Source organism: Caloenas nicobarica, chromosome 1, assembly GCF_036013445.1.
Source record: "Caloenas nicobarica isolate bCalNic1 chromosome 1, bCalNic1.hap1, whole genome shotgun sequence".
NCBI classification, from domain to species: domain Eukaryota; kingdom Metazoa; phylum Chordata; class Aves; order Columbiformes; family Columbidae; genus Caloenas; species Caloenas nicobarica.
In genome coordinates this window covers 106,316,400-106,343,684 of record NC_088245.1, presented here as the reverse complement: position 1 = coordinate 106,343,684, position 27,285 = coordinate 106,316,400, and the positions used below count along the sequence as shown (strand labels likewise).

Here is a 27,285-nt window from a genome sequence, read left to right as displayed (position 1 = left end):
CCCCGATTAAATGAGAAGAATACTAATGCTCAGAATAATAAGGGTGGCTAATGTCAGGCAGATTTCAGATTTAGCTCTTATGCAGAAGACAGGTGATATGGAACCAGTGTGCACAGTCAGCTGTCTATGTATCTTCTTTTTCAAGCTCTGTTGTCTTCTCTTAGTGCCTCAAAAAACGATAAGAGCTGATAAAAGGCAGGGCGCTTTTCTGGTAGCTAAATGAAGCAAAGATGATGGGTATGGTTATTTAATTTTGAAATCATTCAAGAACTGTAATTTGCATTAGTTTTTCTTGATTTTAGCACACAGTAATTCGTAGAGACAGTGATGCTTATGAGGTAAAGAAAATTCAAGTTACTTTTTGTATCTTTCTTATGTTCTGATAGCTTTATCTTTTCTCTTTGCACCAACATGTCCTCAAATATAAGTTATATTTCTCATTTTTTATGACAATTATATCTAAAAAATTCCCCAATATCACTGTCATTTCATGGTATCACCAGTAATGCACCGAACAGTTCTTTGTCGCTAGTGAGAAACAAATCATGGTCCACAGACAGCTGACTAAAATTTAGATGAAGAAGAACAATAAATCAGCATAATTCTTGGCACAGCAGACACAGATGTCTCAAAATAAAATGAGCATGATGAGTGTTTGACTTAAAACTCCTCAGCGACTCATAGATGGGGTAACACATCCTTCCCATTCTAAAGGTGGAGTTATTTCAACCAACATTAGATATGTAAAGAGGTAGATGTCTCATCTAAATTATTTATTTTAAGATCCCTGTATATGAAAACAGTTATTTGCTATTCCAAAGTGACCAAGATAAAAAGAACAAATGACCATGCAGAGGTACCAGTAATGGTCCTGTAACTGTGAAATGAATTTAGATAATTATCTTAGCTCAGCACCCAAATTTTAAACCATTAAAATTAGGTGAGAAGAAACCTTGTACATTATGTTGACATTGAAAGGTATTTTACTGTTACTTACTTAAATACATGGTTCTGAGAGGAAGAGACCCAACCTTCCTTCATGCCCTGTTTCCTGTACTAACAGCACCTTGAACTAGACTGTTATATCGAATCTACTACACACAAGCAATGTCTTTTATAAGGGATATTTTCCACTGTGAACATCAATTCAGCTATGAACAGTGGCTCCTTGTGACTCCTATTGTTTTATTTTTTCCAGTTTGCATGTGCAGATATAGGTACCTCATGCCAGCAGTTGTACATTATCTGGTAGATGATGTCTGAAACCAGTTGCGGTCTATAAAGTCTGTATCCTTGAGAAACTTTCTCAATCACCTGCAGGTTATCATAAAGCTCGTAGGGCTGCTTTCCCAAAGTGAACACTTCCCACATTAATATACCTGCAAAAATATTCATGGCAGTGGAAGACAAGAAGTGAAAGTAAAGAAATACAAGAAAACCTCTTCTTCGTGGAACGAAACACACATGAAACATGTAACCGATCCGAGTCTTTACAGAGAATATTGTCCAAAGAAAAGTGTGGAGATGACTGACAGGTGTGATTCTGTACTCAAATGTAAAACAACTTCTAGTAGAAGGTGAAGTTACATTATACAGTTAGTTATAAAACATATTTAATGTGGACAATAAGGGACAAAACCCAAGACATAGCAATCCATGGATTGTGGTTTTTACAAAATACATACAAGCATCCCCTTATATAGGTGTGTGTGTGTTTGTGTGTTTTAAACAGAGAGGGAGAGAAAGAGAGAAGGAAAAACAAAATGACAGCTATAGGTATATATGTTTTTATAGAATAAATCATAAGAAAATTTGTACCAGTTTTGTGAAGTGAGTGAGACACTCCTTTGGTATCAGAAAGATTTCTGAATGCTTTATAGTGTCAGCTGCACATGCCTATAAGAACTGGATTACACAGAAGCAACAGAAGGACTGGATAATATCATAATCATTAATTAATAATGAAAGCTTTGCAAGGATCAATTTTTGATGTAACGGAACATATGTGATAATCGTGCCAACTGTAAAATAATTAAAAAAAAAGTGAAATATTTATTTCACGATGGCATATAATACTGGCAGTAAAGATTTTTTTTTTTAAAGAAATTTATTAAGCCTTTATCTTCCTTCCAGATTGAAAGCTGGAGCATTGCAGTGTTGCAGTGGGATCAGAGTGAAATGGTACCTGAATCCCAGGTTTCCCTGATGAGAATATTTAAAAAACAAGATTATTTGTTTTCTGACACCTGCTTTTGGGATATGAATAAATCAGTTCAGTTCCTTCGTCCTTTAAGCATTCATTAGTTTAAAACAACCAAACAAGAACTAATGAATCCCACTCTCTCCTTGCTTCCACTACATCAATGGATCGTGTTAAAATAAGAGAAGACATTCTGAGGAAAAATAATGTTTCTCACTGGAGTTAATGCCAATATTGAAGTTAATGATGATAAAGCCTGGAGCCAGGATTTCATCAATAAGAGCAAAAAGAAAAGGTATCACCAGAAAAATCCAACTTCTGATTTAATCACATGTATTATAAATAACTTGTAAAGGGCATGAGTGAGCTGTTTCTCTGCAGGAGTCATTAATATGGTTAGACTAGATGAGGTTAAAGATAAGAAGCAGCTCAGCATTTGGTAACACTTTCATCTGCTTTATTCATCATTGTTCAATGTCAAGAACATGGGATTGCCAATTTTTCATCAACCTGACAGCTTCCAAAATTTTCCTACTGGAGGAGCAAACCCATGTAAGTGAAATTTAAGCCCATTCACAAAAGACTTCCCTTTCCTTTGACACATTTTGCAGACTTTTAGAAACACTGAACAGACTCCAGGGATTTGTAATTCATAGCTTGAAAACCACTGAAGTAGAATTTCAAATATTTGACATTCCTGGGTAGAAAGTGATCTGCAAATACATATTATTTTTGCAGAGAAACAGAGTCCCAGCTCCCACAGATTATCTTGCACAGATGGCTTACGTACAGAGTCCACTCTGACCTCTGCGACTAACAGAAAAGCTCTTGGGCAGCACTGATTTATCATCTAGATATGCCAAGATATGGTTTGATCTCCACTGCCAACTGTTTACAATATTAAACACATACATAGCAAATGGGGAGTAGGCAGAGTTTCTATGTGCTTAAAAGAAAAACTTTAGGGCTAAAAAAAATCCAAAGAGGATAGACTTGGATGCGTAAAAACATTAAAAAAGGACATAAGCTGTAACTGCTTTTTATGTTACTTCAGTGTGTAAATGTCCAGCGTTTCTGCTTAATAAGCTGAGGAAATCCAAATGTAATGGCACAAATGCTTACGTATTTATATGTCAAATTCCATACATACCAAAGGCCCATACATCCGACTTGCTGCTAAATTTGGTGTAATGAAAAACTTCTGGTGCTGACCACTTCACTGGAAACTTGGTTCCTAGTGAGCTTACATACAGATCATCCAGAACATACCTACAAGGCAAAAACCAAACTCGGTTGTGACTGAGTCACAGTGAAATACTATTTACTGCTTCGTCCTTGTACATCACAAGGCTCCTAAGTAAAGCCTGGGCAGAATCCAAAACATCCAAAGGATACCTGATAGGGCATTAGCTACAATGTATAGAACAGATCATTGCTAACAACTTATTAGAGAAATAATGCAGGATCATAGAAATGCCTGTTGTAAGGCCACCTAGCCCAGCCTCCTTCTCAAATAGTTTTGCTCCCATCATCACAGAACCATAGAATAGTTTGGGTTGGAAGGGACCTTCAAAGCTCATCTAGTCCAACCCCCTGCAATGAGCAGGGACATCTGCAACTAGATCAGGTTGCTCAGAGCCCCGTCCAGCCTGGCCTGGAATGTCTCCAGGGATGGGGCATCCACCACCTCTCTGGGCAACCTGGGACAGTGTTTACCACCCTTATTGTAAAAAATATCTTCCTAATATCTAACCTGAATGTCCCTTCTTTTGGTTTAAAACCATTACCCCTTCTCCTGTCATAAGAGGCCCTGCTCAAAAGTCTGTCCCACTCTTTCTTAGAGGCTCCTTTTGAGTACTGAAAGGCCGTAATAAGGTCAGATAAGTCATGGCTCTGTGTAGTCAAATCTTAAAAGCCTCCGAAGATTGCAATCTCATAGTCTCTCTGACTGGCATGTTTCATTATTCCCTTCTGGGGAAACAACGTATTTTAGTGTTCAGCTTGAACTTCCCGAGCTACATCAAGGAGGTGATGTCTGCTGTTTTATCACCCAACACTGATAAGATTTATTTGGCTCTATCAGCTTTGTATTATAACTATAAGTAGCTATAGGAAGCTTTTAGATCCCCTTTTAGCTTCCTCCTCATGAGACTAAGCAGCCTCCTCCCTCAGCCTCTTCTCAGAGGAGATGTTCTCTAGACTGATCATCCATAGAGGCTGCGGATTAAGATGTTTGGCCTCCAAATTAGATGAAAATCTTGTACACAAGGTAAACTCTGAGAAGTCTTTAACAAACATGGCTAGTGAAATCCCTTAGCTGCAATTGGCCTTTAAGCTTTAAATTTTTGAGACAGCAGAACAACTTTATTCTAACCCCATAACAGCTTATGGTCATTAATAGAAAGGAAAAGGAGACACAAAGCACTGTATCACATCCTGTGACTTAACTCTCCTAACAGCCACTTGCTATCTAATCAATACCAGTAAATGACATACACACTAATGTTATAGCTTCGCAAGGCTCCCAGTTCTTTTACTTACCTGGTCATCCCAAAGTCAGATACTTTCACAGTCAGATTGCTGTCAACCAAACAGTTCCTAGCAGCCTTTAATACAGAAATGAGAAAAGAGATGAGCATAAAAAATACAAAGAAGAGCAAATAATGTCATGTCTTGGTAATTTGCTAATAATAATTTATTCTCTCTAGTATTTCAATGAATAATGACATTCTTTGATCAAAGCAATTAAGTTTGGAACTGTAAGAGAATAGTAAGTAGCCCTCTTATTTTATTTTTTAGCTATTGATTGAAAAACATTCTTTACCATTATCCCAGCTTTACAAATAAAACCACTGAGGGATGAGGCAACAGAGGTGAGACACCCACATTTACTTAGAACAGCAACAAAGCCAGAAAGTAAACCCCATCTTTCAAATAGTAACCTACTCCAGGGTCCTTTTCAGTAGTCTTAGAATTTACCAAGGCATCAAAAAATGAAAAACATTGATTGGATTATTTATAATGTGCTATAAACAGAGTGGAGCAGTGAAAGATGATTTAAACAGTTTGATTTATGAAAAGTTCAATATAAACCTAGTTCTGCAAATGATCCCTTGAGAACAGTTATCTAAGGCTGTATTGTCTGCCGGTGTGCTTATTAATTTCTGTGATACGGTTTGCATCTACAGTTTTCAACTTGAAATCAAGCTCAAGTTTTATTTCTGTTTCCCCGTGGTGCACAGCCGGTTTTCAGGAAACTGACTTTATATTTCTGACTTGCATTCTGGTATTTAAATTGCTCAATATTCCTGATTTCTGAATCAGGGTGTGAAAACTGATGAGGTATGGATTTAACAATTTTGTTTACACATAAAGACAATTCTTTGAAAGCATTAACAAGACATTTAAAATGCTACCTGAGGAGACTGCATCCCTATTGGAAAATTAAGCAAGTCTGTAACACGAATTGTCACAAATCTTCCGACAAGAGTTAGAAGGCAAAATACTGCCACTGACTCTGAAGAACAATGCACCATGAATTTGGCTAGGTTCACTTTCAATAGACTAGTAAAATAACAGCTGCTTTCCTCAAAGCCGGCATTCTTGAAAGCTAAGTTTTGTATAAACTTTTGGTCCAAGTCCTTGAAAGGCCTGGTCCCTTCATCAAAAGCAACTTGAAATACTCGCTTGCAAACTGGCAGAAAAATTTATTTAAAAGAGCTAGGCAGCTGCAGACTTCCAAGTCCTGCTGCTCGCAATGCACCAGAGTAAATTCCAGTTTATCCCAGCAGTGTTCATACTTGTTTTATAAAATGAATAGTTCTCAATTAGAAAAATCCCTAACTCATAAAAAACCAATCTAAGTGACCCAAATCTTTAAGGTTGCACCACTTTCTCCTGGAGGACTACAGCATCACTGGACAGAACCCTTTACTTCAGTGGACTGATTTTACATTTGGACGTCTGTGCGGCCACATGGCGCATAGATCTTCGAGGCTCGAGCCCAAAAATGTAGGCAGCCTATTATGCACTGTGTAGACCTGTCAGCTCAGCCCTGAACTTGTGGGCAGTGATGTTTACAGGTGGCTTTAGTGCTGCTCATCCACAGCTGCCTTGTATTGACCCAGCTGGGTGTCCCTGTTCAGGGAACCACAACACTTTTTGGGGTGTGTGCTGGCAGAGCCAGTGCAGCTGTGGCTGGCCCTGAGGGACAGGGCTGCCCAGTGTCACGTCATCCCCTTACCATCCCCATTCCCCTTGTCCTGTAGGGTAGCTTACCAAATCTCTGTGTATGAACTCACAGCTCTCCAGAAATGTCATAGCATCACAAACGTCATAACATATTTCCAGAAGCCAAAGCGGTTGCAGTTCTTTCCCATGACTCCTTAAGTAGCTAAGCAAACAGCCATTGGGCATGTATTCCATCACTAGGTAGATGGGATATGATTTTGAGCATACACCGTACAGTCTAACGAGTTTGGGATGATTAAGTTTCCTGAAGTAAATAAAAATAAAATAATCAAAGAATAAATGGAGATTCTTGTTCATTTCTGTTCTTCAAATATTAATACAACATACTGAAATAAATTATTGAGGCTGGAAACAGTCCCGTCTCAGGCTTCAAATATTCCTTTTCAAGAAGAACTGAGTGTCCTTCTGCTAGTTACTTTGAAACTCAGTATTGATGACAATCAAAAGAAGATGCAGTATTGATGAAATGACAGCTTTATAGTCAAAATCTGAAATAGGATTTAGCAGAGTAAAAGTGCAACCTTGTCAGTAGGAGAAAATAGATATGAGTTGGTGGGGTGGACCTTAGACCTTCAGTTTTTCTAATAAATCCATGTTGCAAAATTACCACATTGAGAATCCTGATCACATCAGATAGTTAACTGACAGGAATGTGGTACATTCCTTCAGCATACAAGATCTTAAAAATATCCCTGAATTTGTATGCTTCAATTATCATCTCATGGAACTTCACTGGAAATTCTAACACCTTTACCTCTTTGGAGTCACAGACTAAAACTTCAAGTTTCACATTCATATTTCTGACATTTCCCAGTTATTCTTTTGTCTCTCATTCCTGCCTGCAGGAAGGCAGGAAAAGCTTTCTACACTGTATAAATGCTTATGAAGCAGAGTCTTAAGTGACATATGTGGAACCTCTGAAGTCGTGGAAGAGATGTTAACTGAAAACTTTGTAGATGACCGTGTCAGTCTTTTTTAAGTTCTTTTGGTAAAATGTCAAATATCCTGTGTGGCTACTTATTTAGCTTGTGCCTAATGTACTCGGTGGTACTTCATTTTATTTTTAAGAGGAAATTATCTTTTCTGTGTGTGTTATATGTTACTGATTAATGTTTAGAGAGATCATTATTTCCAAATAATTAAGCAATGCCATAACTTACATCATGGTCTGAGCTTCTTCTATGAATTCATCTTCTAACATTGCTCCCTCTTTAACCATCTTTATGGCCACATCATATTGTCCCTTCCACTTTCCCAGATGCACCACTCCAAACTGACCACTCCCCAGCTCTCTCAACAGGACAATTTCTTCTCGTTTAAGCTCCCAAATTCCTAGTGGGACAAAAAGAATTCATTTAGTAAAAAAAACGGACAAATGCAAGCATGATATCCCCCACATGCAATGCTGTCGTTTTCTCCTGGTGACATTTATACAGTCCTAAAATTCCATTTGGCCCTTTGAAGGCAACCGTGAGGCTGATACGGCCCCCCGTGAAAATGAGTTTGACACCCCTGCTCTAGAGGGCTGCAGGACCATGTAGCACTGAAGCGACACACCTATCTCTCACCTTCGTTTTTGAGTTATGAAAGGACACTACACTTTCTACAAGTGCTGTTTGCTACTGCTTAGTTTTAAGCCATATAAATAGATTTGAGAAAGATTTATGCATCAAATGGTGATATATTTTCGTGTAGGAGACTGGAGATCAAGTATTACAGTGCCAGGTAATGTAGAAAAGGGAAAGAATAGCCATTACTCAGCTGTGCTGGGGAAGGAAGCATGCCAGGTCTTGCACAGTTGATATAAGACCTGACATAAAATACCTTAAAAAGGGCACAACATAAAGTTTGTTATAAAATGCCTTCACATTGACATTGCCCTGGATGTAGTGGAGATGCTCTTATAGGAAAGGATACCCCATTTCATAGAACCATAAAGTCTTAACGCTACACAGGAAAAGAGGAAGCTGCAGAATGGGCTACTGACTGAAAGACCATCCTTTCCAAATTTTCACATTGCCTCTTGCATGGACAGGTGGAAATGGACACCAAACAAAGATTCTGTAACCTCCTACAAGTCTGAAAGCAGTTATGATTTTCTGGTTATTCTTTTCTTGGTGTCCAAGGCTGACACCAGCTTCGAAAAGGAAAGTTATCTTCATACCATTTCCTAATGAAGCTGTGGCTGGGACTTTATCTACTTGCGCCAACGATGCATGCCGGAGCCTTGTCACCATGCCTACAAAGAAAACCTGTTAAAGTTCACAATATATTATATGAGAAGACTCATGTTTTCTGAGATAAAAGAAAACACAGGGAAACTAATACATCCCTCTCCCTGCCATATTGCAACCACCCAGGTAATAACAGATACTCAGTATTCAACAGCTGCTGCATCATTTCACAAGACCGAAAATTTTCTGTGCTTATGGGCTAGTCTAGTAGAGGTATTGCAAGAAGAGGTAGTACAATACCAAAAAGCACTGCATAGCAAAAGCAAGCAATTGTATTGATTGTGAATATGTTAGATCACTTTAGTTCCACCCAAACAGTCCCAAAAGATGTTTCAATATTTAGAATATTCAGTACTGGAAGAGATCCACCATAATGCTGAGAAGTCCAGAAGCCTAAGCCAAAGGCAATCAAGTAGAAAGAGGATATAGGATTACCGGCTGAGTTATGCTGATGGTAGTGTATAAGCTTGGGAATTGATTCAAAACAGTGATTTTCAGTGAGGTAATACTTGTTGTCAGGGGTTTTGTGCACAAGGTGATGTCTGACTGTTCCTTTTTTACTTCTGAAAAACATCACAAAGTGCTGTACATGTCAAAGCCTTGCAAAGTGCCTTTCAGCCCATGTGTTAATAGATTAGTTGCTGAATGAACTGCAACACTCCATCTGGCCAAATAATAAACTATGTAGTAGATGTCACCAGGAAGAGTGTTACATTTGCCCCAGTCTGCTTTTCCCTCCTTATCACCTGCTGGCTCTGTAGTACAGGCTCCTACAACACTGGAAACTTCTGCTGCATACTCTAATGTAGTCTGGTGGTTAGTGCTTGTCTCCCAATAGTTACATTTAGAGCAAAAGACTTTCCTGTACTGCCCTTGCAATTGTTCTACATCTAATTTTGAACACCTTCCCTTTCCCTTCTTCCCATTCCCATGCCCCTTTCCTTTCCTTTCCTTTCCTTTCCTTTCCTTTCCTTTCCTTTCCTTTCCTTTCCTTTCCTTTCCTTTCCTTTCCTTTCCTTTCCTTTCCTTTCCTTTCCTTTCCTTTCCTTTCCTTTCCTTTCCTTTCCTTTCCTTTCCTTTCCTTTCCTTTCCTTTCCTTCTCTCTCAGTCTTGAGACATCCCTCTTCCCCTAGATTATGTGCCTGTCACCTGCCTATGTTTAGGTGAGGCAATTCTTGACCTCCACTCCCCTGTTCAAGGAGCCACTGTCTATTTTATATTAGACATCTATTAGACATTAATTTTTTAATATTTATATTAGACTATTTATAATTTATAATATAATACATAATTTATATATATAAATACAATTTATAAATATTTATATTTATATTAGACTATTTATATTAGACATCTATTAGACACAATATAGACAATATTATGTCTATAATAGCCAAATAACTAATATGACCTGAATGTGCCCAAGGTCCACCTTTAACACAGTGTAGACAAGTCATACCAAGCAGCATACCCATAGCATGCTCACAGAAATGGTACACGTTCTTTGGATACTCACTCAGGAACCTTGCTAAACACAGACACAACGTACATTCCTGCTTGGCTGGATTTCCGAACCATAAAAGCACCTTCTTTCCTCTAATAAATAAATAGATGAATAAATAAATAAATAAAGTTACAGGGAACAATGCGGTTGGGATTCATTTCAGTGAATTTTAGGCTTTTACACTGTAATGTCCACAAAGCAGAGAAGGAGATGTGACTCATCTGACCTTCTTTAAGGACTACATTAGGAAAAGATGAATTATGTCTTAGAAATATTTATTTCTCTCCACTAAAAAGAGGGTCAAGTGTCGTTTGTCCGTCTCAACGGCGACAGTCAAGGTAACTGATTGTGGTATCCCACTGTGGACATTTAAAACTAGGTAGCTGTACCCCAGCCCAGACATGAAACCAGTTTTGGTGCACAGATACAGATTTATAACCAGAGACATGGAGAGTTGTTAGCCCCATCTCCTCCCTCATGTCCTCTCCACAGGTGGTACGTGTTATAAAACCCAAACACTGCCACATACATCCCATCTGAATAAGAGCTCTATCCACCACACTCAGTTCCTTTACATAGTGCATAAGACTGATGAATTTTCTATTGCCAAAGTAATTCTGAATTACCGAATAAGAAGAAAGATTTTCACTGCACTCTATTATATTTGGACTGTTTTTAGTCTTCATGTGGTACTCCAGTTCTAACTTTCACTATCCATTTTTACTTCTGTTAATGGTTTACCATACTGGGCTGGAAATTCTGGTTTTCAGAGTTCACTTAACAACTACACCTCTAATGTGCTAGGAATGGCTGTTGCAGGGAGGAAAGAAGACATCTGGAATCTCGCATACAGGCCAAGGTTCAGTGCTGGGATGCTCGAAAGAAACTCCATGTCCCCTTAAAGTTAACTGAAATCAGGAGTTTCCAGCACCTTTTGGGACTGGGACAGAACTGCCTTTCTCCGGTGATTTGCCACATTTGAATTTTATTGCTGAACCTAGGGTGCAGGTCCAAGGGAAAGGACACTGAGTCAAGGCTCCCAAAGGGTTGGGTTATATCAAAATTTTTGGTGGCTAAGTACCAGTCAGACCGTGAGAAAGCAGCAAGCCACAAGAGGAAAACTTGTTCACACAGCACGCTCAAGCACAAAGTGTGGCTGAGGCTGAGTCTTCTCCAGGAAGGTACGTGGACAAGTCTTTCTCCAGTCATCTGCTGTAAAGACCCCTGACTAGTCCTATGATGCTATCCATCCTTGCTCCTAGTCAGCTGCATCCAGCCAACACTCAGTGGACATAGCACTGAGTTTCCTCAGGGCCGTCTGGGTGAACTTATTTTACTCCACATTTGTATATCATACAGCTGTCACAGAGGATTCCTCTAGACTGACCTACAGAAAGCCACACTGGAGTAAACAACACAGGCCTAGAGGTAAAACCAAAAAGCAAGGTTTTGAGGTGAAATGCACTCAGTGTGGCTTTGTTCCAAGCCTATTTTAGAGGTGCGTCATTTGTTCATTTATGTAGAAGAACTACTAACACAGCCAGGCATGCTTGGAGATCTGTTTATCCATACCAAGTCAGCACAAGAGTTTCTAGAACTATGTAATACTACAGCTACTTGAAGAGCATCAGCATCCTCTAGCTACACAGTATAGCAAAGACAACAGACACAGAAACATTTCCATGGTTGCTCATATACAAGCAATAAAAGATATGTAGGACCTTCTGATGGAGCAGTTGCTCAGACTGGGTACGGGAGATATCACCAGCGTACCAACTGCAAAGAGAAATATTTGGCTTATTATTCACAGGCTGATTTCTGAATAAGGCACAGCCGACACATGAAAAATACCAGACATTGTAAATATTTTCAAAACTACTTTTAAAAGCTGTAAAGTAGACTTGTGACTTGTCCTACGTATGTGAATTTAGGCCATGAGATAAAACGGAAACCACTAGTTCCCATCTCTTGCACTCTGAAATATCTGGTCACACTCCATGACTCTGACTTTTTACAGTAACTCCTTAGAGGAGGATCCCGCTGCCCTAAAGTTCTGCCATGAGCTTTACCAGAAGTAGTTTGCTCTGTCTCCTGCAGACCGTGACACAGCTGCATCCCTGAAAGCTGGAAGGTGCATAATTCTCCTCTAACCTTGAACCTTCTGGTTGTCATAATATTTAAGGAAACTGAGAGATCCCAAATGGAGGAAAAAAGCCAAATATGCTATTTTATGCCAGATCAGCTCAGGAAGCTCCAATGAAACCTTTTTAATAGAAGTTACCTTTTATGAAGCATCCCTTTAGTTTACAAGACTTTTATCTAAATGACTCTTTTTTCTTGTCTGAAGACAAATACATTCATGCCTTTGCAAGCCTGTGAGAAGTGATGTTGCTGATGACAATATCTATAATTATTGTCATTGTTATGACAGCCATATGTGGCATACCATTGCTTTAGGTATAGTGGACATGTAAAAGTGAAAGACAATCTCTGCCCAAAGAATCTTTTGGTTCTTGCAAAGATATATTCTATATACTCACTCATGCTTAGCAATACTCTGCTTTTCTGCCAATATCTGTTCACTGACACTGGAATTTTCCCTGCAAAGACAAACAACATGCTGAAATTGCGAAAAAAAGTTTATGAAAAATACCTTATTTGGATTAAAAATCATACTACATATATTTTTGAGTAGTTATGGTCTAAGGTGAATATTTTAAAAAAGTTGAGATATATTTAATTGTCTGGATTTTCTGACTTGGTAAACACTTATACGGCCTTTCTCCTCCACTGTGCAATATGTTAGAAAGCCAAATATTCTCTGTGCATGCTGTAACAGGCAAAGGAACTCCATATCTCTTTAGTGACCTTATGAAGAGATTGCATCTACCTTTTCAAAATGTCAAGATTTCCAAAATTGCACAAACCTAGACTTTCCAAATAAATGTTCTTAGTGTGACAGAAAAAAAGGGTTCATATGGCTGAAAAAGTGGCCTCTAAAATAACCTCTTGTGCAGAAATAACAGATATTCTTAATTATGCTGCCTTTTACAGGATACTATAGGAGTAGGGATTTTTAAAGGAAACCTCTGAATCTTGTCTAGTGTTGTTTACTATGAGACAATCTGTTTTGTTTCTGTGAGATTTTGGGTGAGATTCATATACTTAAGCAATAAAGATGCTTGCAATGTTGTGTCATCTTAATAAAAAGGGAAAGATGGATCTGATGTATCACTTAGACAGACTTGGACTCTATCCTGTACTGGACTACTCACATATATACAAATGCACGAGAGTGCTAGCAAGGATGATATAACGCTGAAATAAGAGTACAAAGATTGAAATCCCAGCATCATTAAGTCAGTGGCAAAACCCTATTGATTTAAATGAAACCAGAATTTTCAACCAATGTTTTTTGCATTAATGTGTGAGTCAAGAAGACAAATTGTATCTGATTCTACACCTTTCAGTAAACTTTATGCTTAGTACTCAGAAAGTTATTTAAAAATAAATATATTCAAAAAATACACCTGATCTTTACTAGAGTGGTGAGGAAAACATTTAAGCAGTGAATGGCTGCATATTTATTCACCTTGGTTCTTCATCATTCAGAGATAACTTTCTCAAGGAAGTGCTTGGTACAAAACCTTCACTCCTGCAAAATAAACAGTTCAAAGTTTAGCTGTCTAAAATTTTTAGCATCTTAAATTTTGTCACTTAAAATAGAAAAAGGGATTCATCAGAGAGTCACTTTTTAGAATGCCACTGAAAGAAATGCTCATGGTTAAAACATTTCTGCTTTTACTTACCATGTAGAAAAATACAGAAGTAATTTCTTTTAGAAAATTACATTTCAATGAAGTACTCTTTTTGCCAGTCATTGAAATGGCTTCTTCCTTCGTGATTAGTTTCATCATAAGCAAGACTGGAACAGCTGCTCAGCAATATCATTACGTGCCATCTCAGTTGCTGTGGTGAAGGATGTCTGTGACTAATGGGTGCCAGCAAAGTATCCAAGGTCAAATGCAGAAAATCCATAGGTAGGCTCAGCACTCTCCTTGACACAATGCCAGATGCAATTGAGAAGCTAAGCTAAGTGCATATGGACAGCTGAGCTACCACTTAAAGCAGTTGGCAGCATGGGATTTTGGACCTAAGTTATGGGGCCAACGGACATCTGTGGTTGTAAGACAGTGGGTTGTATGGTGTACCCACCAGAAAAATAAATAGGGGGAATAAATTTTATATTTTAGTATGGATGGACACAGAAAGGAAGGGTTTCTTCAGCAGAGCAGAATGAGAAGAAAACTGAGAGTGCATGAAAACAGGTGAAACAGGTAACTCCTCATGTTTGTTCCTACCACATTCAAGAAAACAAGATCTTAATTTTTTTTTTTCAGTCAGAATTTGAAGATTTGGTTATGATGTGTATTTGACTTGTCCTTAAAGAATCAATACAGCAAAAGCCTCAGTTTCTCAACCCAAAGAAAAAACAGTAAATGTCCCCCTTTCTCTGGATCTCTTACTGCTCCTTCATTCATCTCAAAGTCCTCTACTCAGGGTCTATAAGCAGAGCTGTCTGTATCGTCTGCTTTTACATAGCCATAAGCAGTCCAGTGAAGGTATTTAGGAGCAATCTCAGCTTACTAATCTTTGAGTTGTCAGGCTTGTGTGTGTGGTTTTCTTCTTCCAGAATCATACACCAATCCTGTGAGTTATCAAGTGCAGACACTTTACCTTAAGTTAAGGTTGCTTTATTTTTTTGTTTCGTCGCAGTCGTAAACTTAATCATTGAATTATGAATGGATCAAGTAATTTCATTCTGTTGCAAACCAGCCAAGGATGGTAATGAAAATGGAGTTGTACAGAATACAATGAGGCTTCCAGAGCAATGTTTAGAAACTACTAAGGTAATTGTAGCATAGATCCTGAAAGGTATCAGGACTGCTTGCACTATTTTCTATGAATATGAGATATGTGGAAGACCACGATCATGGAACAAAAGTATTCTGCGGAGCATACTTACCCTTCCAAATCCCTTACTTTCCACCAGTCAGAATCTCCCTCTTGCAATACATAGTATTTATTGCTTCTGACAAGCTGGATAGCTGAATTTCCTTTAGGTTCATAGCTGCATTGGGCCGCAGCCGTGTTCAGGACTGACTTGTCTGGTGATAGCACCTGAGGCAGGATTCTACACTTCTGCTTCTGAAAACAGAGGAAATAAAATGATAAGGAGATGCAGCACAGGGTACAGTAAGAAATAACACATGATGTGTACATGGACACATATCCTCACCATATATAGTGATATTAGACAAATTAATCAAAGCTAAGAAGATGGGCACAAACAGCTTTTTCCTCGTCCATTTAGGAGCACAGCCTAGATACTGCTGTCCACATTTGTGAGACAGGTGATAATGGAGCCAGCTTCCATGTTAATGACACTAGAAGCAATTAACTCTGAGTGGAGGCTGACACTGCTGTAATAGGAAGCTCTCGTTACCAGAATCACATGATAGACTTGACTGTATCAAAAGCGTCCCACCTATCTGAAGCTCATACTACTTAATGAACTGTTGCATTTCATGTGCTTCAGACACCATATGACCAAACCGTGCTTTACTATCATTAAGTGCAATGATGTCCTGTTCTATCAAAAGACTCCACCATAGTATTATAAAATAACTTTTTTTTTAAATGGCTTTTGATCAATAGTAATGCTACCATGAGGCACAACAAGCATTAGTCAATTGTTGTGACTAATCACTGAAAGCAAAAAGCTATGCTAATTCTAAATCATTCCCTTTCCTTACTGTGTTTTATTGATGTTTCTCTCCTAAGCATGTTGGTTATAAGGAATCCCACTCCTTCGCACCTAACTTTTCCTGCCCAGAGTGAAACGTGTAGGTATGTAACTATGGGATTCATCTTACCTAGCTTTGACCCTTGTCTTCATGTGAAATGTGTCATCCTACAGAAGTGTCTACCATCTCACCACATTGTTGAGGAGGTCTACACAAATGACTTGAATGAGAAACCTGGCATTAAAGTTAGGTGACATCAATCAAATCATAGGCAAAATAGCATCTAAAATTAAGGCACTGAAATGCATTTAGAAATGAGGGAAATGTCATAACTGAGAAAATCCGGACATCACAGTTCTTTAAGAGCAGAGAAAACTACACTTCAAACACTGACAGCAGAGGATGCGGGAAAATAAGAAAGGCTTAGGAAAAAAGGCTCCAAATGCCACCTATTTACTATTGAAAATCACTGCAATGCCAAGGAAGAATGCAAGTGTTCTGAAGCAGGCTGTGGTTCCTCTAAATCAAGTCCAAGTGACCATAGGATTGTGTTTCCTTGTTTTCTCTTTATTGACATTTCTTTACTTTAAACAAGGAGAAATCAAAGAGCCAAGTGAATGCCTAATTGAGTGCACCGAGCCAGAAGACACACATGATCTCTTCCTGCAAATACACAAGGTCTCAATCTGATCTCACTAAGTTCCAGTGGAAATACTCACTCTTTAAAGAGGTATCACTCACAGCAGGGTTGTCCTCATTTGACTAGGATTAGGTCTGTTACTCATCAAGTACTACTACTTGAACCCAATAAGGGTGATTCCTTTTGGTCTGTCTGACTTCGGTGGAAAGGAACTTATAGCTTGAGGGCCTGTGTTAGGCAGGATTCAAGTCTTAGACTGCTTTGTGGAATAATGATAGACCTAGAGTTGCCTGCAACTTCCAGAAAGATAGAGAAAATTATAGTACAGAGATTAAATGGATTTCTCTTTAAAGCATCTAGTGATGTTAGAGCAAGCTGATATTCAGTAAACATATTTATGAGCTGATGTGCACCTCTGAGTTTTGGCCTTGGTAATTTTTGGACATTAAATTGTTCTTTCTTAATTTCCTGTGTTTTGCTTACAGAACAATCAAGGTATCATCCTCTGTTGGAGCTTTCATCTTTTTGTGTGAGCAGACAAAAGTGCAAAGCATTGGCCAAAGTAAATGGCAGAAAGAATTATGAAATTATATTTTCTTTGTACAGCCTGCCAGGGAAAAGAACCAGCCAAAGATGAGCACATCAGATTTGTCTCTGCTGGATGTGTATTTGCCTGTTGCAATATTCTGGATGGACTTCATCTGTAACCTGGTACAGATTAATCTCTTGATTTGTGTCCATATATACAGCTTTCCATTTCCAGCACTGGCTGAAAGCCCCAGAGCATTTCCTAAGAGTAACTGAGTGGATCTTATTATTTCCTTTATGCTGGCAGTGATACTTTTGTGGTTTTCATATTGATGACTGTATTGCTGTCATCTAGAGAGCCGTAGGTGACAGTCTGAGACTCAGCTGCAATGTGCATATGGGGAACAGTTACCATCTGCAAACTGCACCCAGCTGCATACAGCTGGAAGCATGTGCTGGATCACTTCAGCTTCCATAAACTTTGTCCAAAACATAAGAACAAGAAGATACGTGTGTGCGCTCAGTGGACTTCTGTCATCTGATCTACTGCATTATTGGTCTGACCTACATGAACCATTTGCCATTGCAAAGACAGTGGACGCCAGGCGCCAGCAGAGGTGAAAGTGTTTCATAGGCAGGAAGCCCCTGCTTCCCGCGGTTATCAACGTACTGGGGAAGTGTCCACTGGTTCCCATGAAGGGACCTTTGTGCCCACTGTCCTTTGTGATGGCGTCACTCTTTAGGAACCAGCTCCTCTCTGGGAGACTAGAGATGTAACGCTGAACTGGTAGAAGGGACAGAGGCATCAAAGGTGCAGGATGTGAGCATGCAAAAGTAGTGTCTCATGCAAAATGTAGTGTCTCTGCTCAGTTTTGCCTACATGCAAAAGTAGTGTCTCTGGTCGCTGGGAAGAAAACAAGAGAGCAAGATTTGAAGAGGAGAGGTGAGGAGAGGTGAGGGTCATGAGCTGAGAGGCAGCTGGGAAGAAGGCTGTGGGTATGGTGGTACTTCTGATGATCAGACTGAGTACATGAAAAGGCAAAGTAAAAATGTGCCGAGAGCTTATAGGAATAGCTTTCTGACTAAATATAGGCTGTTCCTCACCAGGAAAAGTCAGTATTAGCCTTCTTAACCTGATTATATCTTATGGCTTGGGAAAATGAAGTCAAGTTGTTTTGAACAGATGTGAGAGTTATTGTATCTGCATTTACTGAACCTGTTTTAGAAGAATCCATCTGAAAACTGTCATTTCCCTGCTTTTTAAATTTCCCTTTCAAAATATCTTCTCTGAACTCAGGCAGATAATAAAAATAAATCATAAAGGCCTAGCAGAAACCAGCACGTTCAGCAGTAGATTTGCATGACTGATGATTTTTCCAGATAGACAGAGCATCTCCTGATGGAAGCCAGGCAAAACAGACCACGGTATTCAAAACAAGTTACGCTGCTGCATGTTCAAAATGCTATTATTTTCAAATCTCATTATCAGAAAAAAATGTCAAAAGCTTCTTTGTTCATAGCTTCTTCCCAAGGCTTTTTTTTTTTTTTTCCCCCTTAAAGCTCCATGATAAAGCTCTGGTGATTTTATCGTCTGTCTCTTGGTAATCTATGTGTTTGTTAAAGCCCTGGCTGCTAGTGTCAACTGTATACAAAAAAACCCCAGCTTTGTTCTTTTTTTTTCCTTTAAGTTACTTTCTGATTAACAGAGAGAACCTAGGAAATAGATCCAGGCTGTATTCTAAAGATACAGAAGACAAATTAAAACAAAGCAAGAAATAGAGATTTAAAAATCTCATGATTTGAAAGCCAATCTGGTTTAATTTGGAGGAAGCTGGGTAACGATGGGTGAATGAGTCCTTTTTTAAAGAGGTAAAAACATCATAACTTAAGCCACTTTGTTCTTTTTTATTCTCTTGTCATTGTTACCTCCTTCCCACCTACAAACCTCAATAATTACGCCAGGCAGTAAAACTAAGGTCAAGGATACAACTGTTGCCCTTATATTGTACAGGAGGAGATAGATGAGGAAATAAGCACAGAAGAAGATATTCCAGTCTTTCTTTTAGTCTTAACATGGTCACTTGTTGCCCTTCTTCATCAAGCAACTGCTGTACTAGAGGACTCAGGCTGAATTGGGCATGAGCAGTGCTTTTCGGCATCCTAGTGTCCTGTTTTTCTCTTCGGGTCTGTGAAAGCCTAGCTTTCTCAGATGAACAGTAAAGCCCAGTGGGTGCTGGTGGGACACCACACTCTTGGGTTTTATTTTACATAAAGTCAAGATATAGGCAAGATCACATAAAGAGCTCAGGTGCACTTCCCAGTTCATCGACTCAGAGGCTGCCTGCGTAAAGTTGGGCTAAACAGACATTCCTGAACAGGCATCTGTACTCTTGACCCAACCCCAGAGCAGCACAGCCTGGGACTTGCTTGAGATAAATGCAGTTCATTCATCATTTCTCACCCACGCAAAGCAGGTAAATTTGTTCACATCTTCAGTTACAATGCTTTCTCCAAGTACTATGAGCACCATATTCACTGGGGAGGGTGGTAGAGGTGGGGTTTTGGATTTGCTAGGAATGGGGACCTCCTACACACTAGAGAGCTAATTTTGATGGCATTTTTTGATCCCATTGGAAATAAGTGTATAAAATAAAAGGCGTCCCTACAAGGGCTGTAGCCAGTACTGCCACCAGCATGTTAAAGTGAACTGAGACTTTCCTAGTTTGCCACATGGAAGAGGAAGACGAGTCCTTCCCTCTGACATGCTGGTGAACACAAGGATGCTGAAGCTGCACTGCAGGTTAGAGGTCCACACCAGCTTCCAGTTAGCAGCTGTTTGCAATTCTCTATCCCATTCCACAGCGCTCCTGACCACCTGGATGCCGGTCTTCCCCTATAGCCAGATAATGAAATGTTTTCACCTACCAGCATTTGAGGGACTGGAGGCAATGGTTTCACAGTCCTAATTGTGCAACACAGAGTCACACCTAGATGAGAGGGGGATTTAAAGAAAAAGCCATGAATTTAAGTTAGGCTTTATCTCTTGAGGCTTTCTCACTTGCAGATCTATACAGTGGCAGCAACAGCATCATGATAGCTGACATTTCACCTCCCTGAGGTATTGACTTGCTTTAGTTCTGTGTTTTCCAACCTTCTCTTAATTCATGTCAGTATCTTTAAAAACCCCACCAGCCATTGTTTACATCTATGCCAAAAAACAAATTTGGGGAAATTTGCGGTTGTATTTAGCTCTGTGGTTTTCAAAGTTCTGTTAGCTTATTTGGTTGCATACAGAGGGAAACATGTATGTCCTTTATTTTTTCTCTCTCTTTTTTTTTTTTTAATAGTTTCATTGACACTTTTAGTCTATGAAGCAGTAATTAAGAAATACTGCTTTCCATAACCCAGTGGTTACAAGACTGAAGCTGTCTGTAGTCATCCCTACATAGTCAGTCCCCCTGTGCTCTGCACGTCTCTGTTAGCAACCTCAGGAACTTATTTAGGAACAAATTTAGAGCAGATACAGCACTTATCCTGCATGTATTATTATCTCAGACATAAATGAAGTATTCAGTATGCCATGATTATCATTTTGATTCCACTCTTGGCTAAGCCCTCCATGACGGGTAATGAGGTATTTCCTTGTCCTGGTAACTGATTGGGGGTCTCATGGCCTTATTTGCTTTCGTAACAAGTGATTTTGAAGCTAGATGAAGCTATTCAAGTTATTGTTACAAATCAGCTGACAACTCTTTACATTGTTTAGTGTTCCATAATGATGAGACCTGTACTAATAGTAGATAAGCTTATATAATTAATTTTATTAATAGTTTTCAAAAGCAAATGCTTGTTCCAGGCAGTCTCACAGATCTAAGTCAGGTTCCTAACCACTCACACTTACATTTCTGGATTTAACTTTTAATTTTGGGTTCATTATTTTTTGATTGTGACCATAAATGTTTAAGACCAAGGTTCAATTATGATTGAAATCAGAGGATCTACCAGTACTCTACAATTCCAAATAATCAAGCTTTAAAAGGCTGAAGCCCAAATACTCATGAACTGCTGTTCCATCTCCCACATGTGGCCTTTCACTGTTAAGCATGTAGACAGACATGAGGCAATTCCCTTCTGAAAAAGTGAAACCTAGGAGGGTACTGCTCTATGAATTTTCCTCTATCAGTTTTTATACATAAAAACTAAAACACCTAAATAATGGCAACTAAGTTCCACAAGAAAATACTTTAGAAAACCATGTTAAAATAAAAAAATGCTGCAAGTTAAATAACATATTTTAGAAAAAAAACATAGAAATATAATTATGTATTAATATAAGAGTTTTACTTCTATTTAGTTATGAAACTATTGTTGTACACTCATTCATATACATTCTTGTGCTGAACTTCTATTGTTCCGACCCATTCATCTTATAGGATGTCATCACAAGAAGGATTTTACAGCATAAAGCTACAATTTAGCTGGAGATCTTAAAAAGAAAAATAATTCCATGTGGTTTATTTTGTAGGTAAAAATGTCACTAGCATTTGATCAAACACAGCAGATATAATTTAGTGTATTATTTCCCCTAGTTATACTATAAGCTACAATGTATAGCAGCTATGATGTTAAAAGGAGCTTAGCACGTGCATGAAAAGGTTTGAGTAGATTAGCTTTTGTATTGATTATATTGCCTTAAATATCCATGTGATTTGGCAATATTGTGAAAAACATCAATGAGACTAGTCAAACAAATGAAAGAACACATTACATTTCTCCCAAATTGTACATCCAGGGGCTGCTTTACAGGTCTGCTTGCAACAGAGAAACTTCCCGTTGATGAAGAATCCTTTATGGTACTTGTTTAGTAATTCAGAATTATCTTTAATTTCTGGAAAGCACAAAGAAACCAAAGAGAAAGTGATAGGCTGCAAAATGGGAATGTTCATTATGATCAATAGAGTCTCCTGCATTAAACCACGGGCCTCCAGCATGCTTACTGACTCATAGCTCTAGGCACACATCCTGGTCACATTTTTATCTCTATACCATATTCCTCTATACAAACCCAAATCTGAAATCCCTATTTTCCAGCTACCTGTTTCTTTTAGAAAAAAGATCTATGTGTGAAGATGGAGGTACCGTACAATCCAGTCAAACAATGAGAGCCAAAACAGGATCCAACAGCTATGATTCAAAATCAGAGATCTTATAAAGGTTTCACTACCAATAAAAACCACCTAATTAAAATAAACCATGTTTATATATCAAAATATGCTGAATATCTTCTTAGAGCTATCTGTTGTAAGAAAATTATATTCACTGATACTCAGTATCAGAATAGATACTCGATAACCCATATGGTAAATCCAAACTACCATATATCTGTTAAAACACATTCCATATTTGAGTGCATCATAAGGGAACACCAACAAATAAATACTTATTTTATACTCAAAGCACTGCCTTACTCTAGGAAAATGTCCCCAACAGTATCATTGTGCTAGTATTGTGCTAGTATCACTAGCAGTTTTGGTTTCAAAAGGTATCTAAAAGAAAAGTAGAACATGTAGAATGAGACTTTAAAAACTGGTTATGTCAAGACAGGCTTTTAGTCCTGCTGTGGAGATGTAAATCCAAGATTTCTGAACATGTGAGACAGAGCAGCAAAAGGATCAGGGCACCTCTTGGTGACAAGTGTAGCCAACAGAATGCTTGTGCTACTATTTGTCTCATTTGCATTACAAAATATATCACTTACACAACTTGGTTCTTCAAAAATTTTGTTTTAAAACATTCTAATGAAAATCTTGGTTTCTAGAAGGCTCAATGTAGTTAGTTTGCCAAATGCTGGTCCACATTCTCCATAGTGCTGGCAAATTAATTGACATACTCTCACTTCTGTGCATGCAAAGGGAGTCACAGAGCGGCAGCTCATACACAGGCTTGCGAGTAAAATTGGGGGACGATGTTGTTCACAGCCCGCTACAGAGTGCCTGTTTTTGTTCTTATGATGGCCGGCATGTGCGAGGACTGCCCTGTTCGACATGAGGTTTTTGCCTTCACTGGAGTTATGCAGAGACACAGTTTTCTGCCCATAACTTATGCTTTGCATGAATCTGATTTTGTTTCTTTGAAAAAAAGAGGAAAATACAAAGGCAAAAGCACTACAGTGTTTATTATCAAAATGGCATTTATGCAGGTAAGTGCTATACTAACCACATCAGGAATGGTTGTCTATTAACTTGCATTGGCAAAGACTGAACTTATAATGAAGATTAAAAATGCCCATAAAAATAATAACAAAAAAGCTTTATTTTGGCTCATTTCTCACTGAAACCTTCAGCCTTTAAAATTTTTAATCGCATTCTTGAAAATACCTTGTGTTTCAACCAGGCAGTGCTGATGTATGAATGAAACTAAAAACAGGTGACAAAGAATGGTACAAAACGATGAGGCAGGAGCATTTTCCTCTCTCTCCTCATATTGTTTGAATATTTAGGTACACAAATGAATAGTGTTACCTCTATGCAAAGCTGTAAGCCAGCGCTCCCGGCTCTCTTCATCAGCTGCATAGACATAGAGCAGGCCGCCCTTGTACACGATCTGGAAGAGGTTGGGAAAGCCACAATGGTGAGAGTGTAGTGCCTGAAAGTATCTTACTATGCAGGAGGGAAAAGGAAAATGGGGTGGGAACCAAAAGAATAGGCTTTGTGGACCCACATCCAACTCCCACAACTTACTGACATTTCTCAGTGGTCACTTATATCACTGCCGTTTCATAGAAATACTTCATTTTTTCATAGTAATTATTTTAAATATGAATATGGATATGAATGTGAATATGGATATGAATATAAATATAAATATAAATATAAATATAAATAATATAATACTGCCTTAACCAAAGTGATTTGTGTCCTTAAGCACAGTTGTAGAAACAAAGAACAGCATCGAATATTTCTGGATAGTCCCTTCTTCTGTGTACAAAAGACCTTATAACCCACATGTAAACTCTTTCTTTCCACTTCAGTTTTTCCATATTCATCTTCCAGCTTTTGGCTCATGTTACACAAGGCCAGTCCGAATGCTCACTGAGTCCTGGAACCCATCTCTGACAATGTCCAGGAATACCGAGGCAGAGTATATGCTCAGTGCAGCTGTACAGTGATCAGAGAATCCTGATCCAAAGGTGATACCCTTTGAGAGGTATTTTTCCTCTGGGAATATATTCAGCTGCCTTTTTAAGCAAATAACTGGTACCTGCAACATCCTGCAGTAAGTAGTCCTACAGCTTAGCTACACAATATGAACAGTCAGCTTCTTTTGCTTATTTTCAGCCTATCTTCTGCTCACTTTGCTTGATGCCTACCTAATAATTACTAACATCTGCTTTGCTTTTTGGATCGTGTTTAGTGCTGGGCTGACTGTGTGTATGTGTCTGTGTTAGGTCAGGGTTTCATTTCCCTCCTGTACATTGCTGTTCAGTCATCTGCACTGAATTTCAAATGGCACTTTATTGGTTTTGTTTGTTAGGCTGAAGACCCCCCCTCATCATTAAATGTGTACTCCCACTGGTAAGTATACATGACTGATCAATTAGCTTCCTGTCTCTTTATTTAGTTAAATGGTGGAGCCCTGTGAGCTCTTCTCTTTAACATGTTATCCATCCAATCTATTAGTCATTGTCAAGTCTCTCCTTTGACCTCCCTTCAGTTTACAACATCTTTCCTCAATTGTAATCACCACAACTAGACATAATATTCTCCTGGTGATCACAGTAGTGTCAAAACATACTGCGTGCTTTTATTCAATATGTGCCTGCTTCCATGTCCAAGGATGCCTTTAGCTCGTTTGGCCACAGCATCACACTGGAAATTTATGTTCAGCTATCATCATCCTAAAGTCCTTTTTAGGGATACTGTTTCCCAGAACAGAGTCACCCCTGCACACTTTTCCCCACTTAACTGAACTGTGCTCTTCTGACATAAATACACTAATTTAACATAAATGCGTCAATCAGTGCCACAAAACTGGGGGAGAGAGAAGGGAAAGGAAGGCTGGAATGACACCTAGGATCAACTAGGCAGTGAAATATTAAGTATCCCTCATGAGATTGCCCTTGGGCGTGGCAATTATTGCAGGATCACGAATTAATGCAGTATTCGGCAATCCTGTTATTCACTCTAGCATTCTGCTGCTTGCAGCTGCACTGTTTGGCAGTGACGCTCCAGGTGCGGATCTGTAGCCGCTTCTCACATCTGCATGTCCCGCTGCCCATAGAACTGAGGCTGATGGAGGCCTTAGGAGGAACTTGAGCTGGACAACTGAAGCAGACGAAAGGCAGCAAATTTGAAGTTACGTTTTTTGCATCACATCTAATTCTTGAACATGTGTAGTGCTTAGTGCAGCTGCATCTTCCGATACAAGGTGTAACCTTGGATTTCCTGACTGTGGCACATTTGGATGGTAATCAGGCAGTCAGGGGTCAAATCCTGCACTTGGTATTGAAGCCAAAAAAATAAGTGGAAAGAGACAATGAGAACTAAAATAAGAATTTTTAAGTGCTTAATTCTGCCTTAAAATAAGTGATAATCACACAGGATAGTGATCTATATATTCCAGATCATATTAATTGCATATCTGATAGACCTTTGAACACAAAACAAACAAGACTTGATCCAAATTCTATCCCAGTCAATTAAAAATATATCAGCAAAGTCACAACTTCAGTAGTAGGGACTGATTCTCTTTTTGCTCTAAATATCAGTAGCACTCAGCAATATCAGGTATCACCACTTAGGACAAGAACACTAAGTAACATTAGGATGACTAGATATTTCACATGAAAGGTAAGTGAAACAGATTTCATGGCTAACCTGAAAAGGATATTGTCTTGCAGGAGGTGCTGATTCCTCAAGATTTACTGTCTCAACACATCGGATTTTCTCAATTTCAATTGACCCCTTTTTGTTTCCTTTTTTCTAAGAGACAAAAAAGCACAGCAGACTGTAAACTAATGTTAAGACAACAGAAAGTATTCTAGTTGGATGATTTTGTGCAATTTTGTGTTTGCAGCTGTATAAGCTATAGTTTCGGGTTTGCTAAACTTTAAAAGAAAAGTAGTAAAAAACCTCTTCGGTACTCTACCTGCATCTAATATATTGATCAAATTCCTTTTTAAGTCAGTTACAGGAATTACAGGACACAGCCCTATATCTGAAAAAGCATCTGCTGCAACTGCAGGAGTAGAGGGAAGACAGGGTGAGTGGGAGGGAAAGAAGAAGGAAGAATTAAGAGGAAAAAACCTTAAGAGCAACTCCGGTGCCTAGCTATGTTGTTAGTGATTTTGTTAAGGTAATGGATCTTACTCTCACTGAGCTTCCCTGCAGTTTTGTAATGTGATGTAACTCACAGGAGGCATCTAAATGTGTGAAAAGGAGTAAAAACTATAAAATAAGTTGCGTGGCACGTATACTTTCATTCCTGACGGAAGATCTTCTGAATGAAAAGCCAACATTTTGTGGTACACAGTCACTCCTCAGGAAACAAGAATAGTTTAACCATCTGCTTTGTGCAATTGAGGGATGAGGTTCTGAACTAATTATGCCTTGTACAAGTGACTTCTGAAGCCGGTTATTTACATCAGTTCAGAGGGAAAGCTGAACAAGGAAAAACATCCCTATTCAAGACAATGTGTAAACATACGCCAATGTTAATTACTTGCTTAAGTTCTCTTTGGTAGGACACAAACAGATGCTCAATGGCAAGCACAACTGTAAGAGTTGTTCTGATGCTCTCAAGCCTGCAGCTAAGTTTTTTCCTGAACTGAAACTAGGATTTGATACCCTATAATTCTACTCAAAGCAAAGTACACTTGTTGTTCTAAACTTAATGTCTGATCAAGTTTCACAAAAGAAAACTAGAGGAATAAGGTGACACTGGAAAGTCTTAGAACTATTTACTTAAAAAGAAATATTTCTTACCCCTTTGTCATACTCATAATAAGAAAGATTTGCTTTCGTTAGAACAAACAACCTTTTCTTGTAATTAACTGGTGATATTTTTTTCTTTTGTTGTGACTTCTTTAAAAGGATTTCTTCTAAAATTGTTTTCTTCTCCAT

General features: G+C 38.6%; 1 protein-coding gene across 1 annotated transcript; it reads right to left on the bottom strand.

Moving 5' to 3' along the window:
* Positions 1-51: 51 nt before the first annotated feature.
* Positions 52-27,285, bottom strand: BMX (BMX non-receptor tyrosine kinase). The gene is made up of 18 exons (XM_065636047.1): positions 27,148-27,285; positions 26,041-26,145; positions 23,686-23,767; positions 21,933-22,052; positions 20,090-20,151; positions 15,216-15,394; positions 13,782-13,844; positions 12,730-12,789; positions 11,911-11,965; positions 10,202-10,281; positions 9,121-9,248; positions 8,616-8,690; positions 7,612-7,783; positions 6,479-6,695; positions 4,742-4,806; positions 3,351-3,469; positions 1,222-1,379; positions 52-215 (listed from the first exon to the last, which is right to left on the bottom strand). Exons 1-18 carry the CDS (start codon positions 27,283-27,285, stop codon positions 141-143), a joined length of 1,953 nt encoding a protein of 650 aa, XP_065492119.1. The 3' UTR covers positions 52-140.